At 43.1% G+C, this 3,538-nt stretch overlaps 1 protein-coding gene across 1 annotated transcript; it reads left to right on the top strand.

Annotated features, from left to right (window-relative positions):
- Positions 1-1,229: 1,229 nt before the first annotated feature.
- LOC130179664 (syncoilin-like) lies at positions 1,230-3,524 on the top strand. The gene is made up of 5 exons (XM_056392621.1): positions 1,230-1,368; positions 1,635-2,141; positions 2,683-3,093; positions 3,178-3,302; positions 3,387-3,524. Exons 2-5 carry the CDS (start codon positions 1,653-1,655, stop codon positions 3,430-3,432), a joined length of 1,071 nt encoding a protein of 356 aa, XP_056248596.1. The 5' UTR covers positions 1,230-1,368; positions 1,635-1,652; the 3' UTR covers positions 3,433-3,524.
- The last annotated feature ends 14 nt before the right edge of the window (positions 3,525-3,538 follow it).

Raw genomic sequence — 3,538 nt, 5'->3', positions numbered from 1 at the left:
TCCCACCTGGACCTGGAGGAGGAGGTGGAGAAGGCGGAGGAGGAGGAGGAGGAGGAAGAGGAGGAGGAGGAGGGGAGGAGGAGGGAGGTTGGGCCGCGCGCTCAGGTGAGAGGGAGAGGCTGCGGTCTTTGTTGTGAGGACATCTAGTGGCGGGGCAGAGGAACAGCAAGTCACAGCTGAGCAAGAGAGGGAGAGCATTTTTTTTTTCATACACAACATACAGTATGAGTGATAGTTAATGACAATTAATACCTGAGAGTTAATAGAAAGGGCGTGCATTCATCTAGATTACAATTTAATTTTATATTCTAAAGCAAATTATATTATCTGCATTTTGGATTTTGCCAACAGGTATAAACTGTTTTCCCTCATTATTAAACCTATGCATGTGCTTTTATTGTTTGTTTAATTCTTGCAAAACAACAAAACAGTACAAACTATGGCAACAAACATAAGGCAGGCAACAATAAATGAACAACATGCATACATGTCTTTGCCCTATGAAAACCATGTATCTCCAAAACATAAACTTTTCATGACTCAATAAAAACGACCCTAATTTCATTTTTGTGACAATACATTTCATTTTTAGATAATCCCATGGTTTTTAAACTGTTTATTTATCTTAAGAGGCATTAGATTTCCCCCAACTCATGAAAGAAACAAATTACAAATTTGGAGATACATGGTTTTGTTTGGCTAAATGGGTGACAACGGCATAGGTGATGCACTCTGGAGTAACATACATAACTGGCATGTTTGCATACTATACATACTATACAGTCATACTTTCTTTCTCAAATTGTCTCCGTCATGAAATTCCTCTTTGCATATCTATCAGTTGGTGTATGTTTGTTTGTCTGTGAGGAGTTCGACAGGCATCATGCAAAAAACTATAAGCAATCATGAACCATGCAAACTCAATACTGGAGGAAACAATCTGCATGGGCCTGCTAATGTTTCCACCTCTGCCTGTGCTGTAGTCCAGCAGGAAGCATGTTTTTCAGGTAAGAAGTTGAGGAAACTTATTGCTCAGATAGTTTCCTCAGATGAACCTAAAAACAGGCAGTAAAGATGTGTAAATATAGCTCTCTGTGGCGCCCAGGCTGGTCCAGACATGTGTTTGCTGATGCATCCAGAGCATGTAGGCCAGTCAGTCCTCAGCACTGACACAGTTTGTGATCCCATGTGGGGGTATGAGAGTCTTAGATAGAGTTTCCCCCCCGTGCCTCCGGTGTTATTAATAAGCACAAAGTGTGCCTGTGTTTTCCTGGAGACAGACACACTGCTGAGCTGTCCTTAAAGCTTAAAGCAAACCGTGTCCACAGCTGTTTGCACCATCTATCTGGACTGTCACCTCCGAACAAAGTGAGTAGAAATATCAGTTAATATGAATTGTTGCTATTTGTTAAGTAAGATTAGTATGAGATATTTTTGACAATGACCCGAGGCTTTTTAAGGTCTTCCCCTGTGTGACGATTGGCTGACTCATTCTGAGGTTTGCAGCTAACACCGTTAACTTGATCACATTTACAATGGATTTTTCTGATGCAAATTAACCTGAAATGAATGACCAGATTAGAGAGATTCAGTTATTGATGTTGTTGATTTGATTAATGACGTTTTCCTTCTAGTTCACTTCTTAGCAGCTCATGGACAATCAACGATCAATAGAGGATGAAAAAGATGTGGATTCCACTCAGGACTCGTCGATGGAACTTAGATTTGTTGGAGAGATCACAGAAAGCAGCCACACTGACTCTGAAACAGAGACGATCATTCTCCTAGATCAGTGTACACAACACCCTACAACGCAAATGGACCAGGCTGTCATGGACAACCTGGGCCAGCTGTTCGAGCACTGCATCCAGCAAGTGTCCCGTCAAGAGAAGCAGAGGGACGAGCTGATACGGGAGCTCCTCTCTCTACAGGAACCCATGCTGCGAGTTGTGAAGCACCTGAGTGCGAAGGTGGTGCAGACACAGAGGCTGCTCACTCTGGCTCAGCTGGATTATGTGGCTGTTTATGAGGAAGTGCAGCAGGTGAAGAGGAAGCTGTTTGCCACAGCCAGAGAATGCATCCAGAGCCAGGTGACACTGGCTGCACACGAGTACGAGGTGGCTCAGTCTGCAGTTACACAGGTAGGAACCACTGGATTTAGAGTATTGATTTACTGAGGTGTGTCATTGGGAAGGGGTGTGCTGAAACTGAAAGGGTATATCTAAAATCATATCCTGGGGGTAAAAAGATAAAATACATTATGCAGGGAACCAAATTTACAATACAAATATTTACAAATTACATCAAGCATAATAATACACCTTGAGTATAATGGTGGTGGTGAGAACACACGGAAGTGTAAACAAGTTAAGGAATAATTTTGGCTAATAAACAAGTTATAAAAATGTATGATCAGGTTGGAAACTAGAACTTGAAACTTGAACTATGAACTAGTTTTTATTGTTTTCTTCTGCACTGTTTTGTTGGGAATAGTTGCCATTTTTTACCTGTTTCATTACCACAAATCCCAAAAGGTTTCAATAAAATCGTGATCAGAAATTATCTTCTAAATGTTCATGGATTTCCCCTGGGGGATAAATAAAAAAAAAAAGTATTCATCTATCTATCTATATATCTATCTATCTATGATGTCTGTCTTTTCTATTTTACATCTGTCCGCAGGAGGAGCTTAAGGCCCACATCCAAAATCTCACTCAGGAGTTGTCCCAGCTCCAAGAGGCCCAAAAAAGCCAGCTCAACTCTCTCAGGGACCAGGCCACTAAGCTCCGCAGGCCCAGGGCCATGAGCGACGTCAGCCAGTGCCGCCAGGCATCTGTTAGACTGCAGCGGCGGCTCAGCGGCAGCGTGAGGGCGCTGGAGGGCTGGTACGAGCCTCGACTCATGGCCCTGCTGAGGAGGAGGCAGATTGGGGAGGATGCCTTGAGAAAGAGCAGGGAGCAGGCGATGGACCTGAGGGCCAGTCTGGGGCCCCTGAGAGAGGACATCCAGAGACTGGAGGTGCAGAGATCCTGTTTGGAGCAGAGGATCTCTCTGATGGAGAGGGAGCGAGAGGAGAGCGTCACACAGCACAAGGTTAGTGACCCAGGTCAAGTACGACATGCCAAATATAGAGTGTGAGGTGAAACCAGACCAAGACTTTTCTCCACTTTACCACAGGAGACTGTGGAGAAGTTAAAAGACACTCTGAGGGAACTACAAGTGGAGTTTGAAGTTCAAAGAAAATCTAAGAACGACTTGGAGGATCTTAGAGATGGTCTATTAACAGAGCTGACATTTCTGAGGTACGTTTATTCTAAACCAGTTAATTTTACTACAGATTGAGCACCAGGATAAAAACAATGACTAATGAATGCCTTATTTTATAGAGGCTGTGATGAAGCGAGTGAAACCACCACAGAGGAAGAGACCTAATTTTCTATTTCCAGTGGATATTCTTATCCAGGATATCTACACTTGACCAAACCATGGCTTTGCATTTTCATTTCATGTCAAACAGCTAAAACTTAATATGCAGTAT

Source organism: Seriola aureovittata, chromosome 13, assembly GCF_021018895.1.
Source record: "Seriola aureovittata isolate HTS-2021-v1 ecotype China chromosome 13, ASM2101889v1, whole genome shotgun sequence".
In the NCBI taxonomy this organism is placed as follows: domain Eukaryota; kingdom Metazoa; phylum Chordata; class Actinopteri; order Carangiformes; family Carangidae; genus Seriola; species Seriola aureovittata.
The sequence above is the reverse complement of the archived record's forward strand: the minus strand, read 5'-3'. Positions and strand labels throughout refer to the sequence as shown.

What these genes read in the sequence shown, in the direction of transcription:
- LOC130179664 (XM_056392621.1), top strand. Translation starts at nt 1,653, where the DNA reads ATGGACAATCAACGATCAATAGAGGATGAAAAAGATGTGGATTCCACT. An exon ending in AGAGCGTCACACAGCACAAG is followed by an intron (nt 3,094 to 3,177) that starts GTTAGTGACCCA and finishes ACTTTACCACAG; the next exon opens with GAGACTGTGGAGAAGTTAAA. An exon ending in ACAGAGCTGACATTTCTGAG is followed by an intron (nt 3,303 to 3,386) that starts GTACGTTTATTC and finishes CTTATTTTATAG; the next exon opens with AGGCTGTGATGAAGCGAGTG.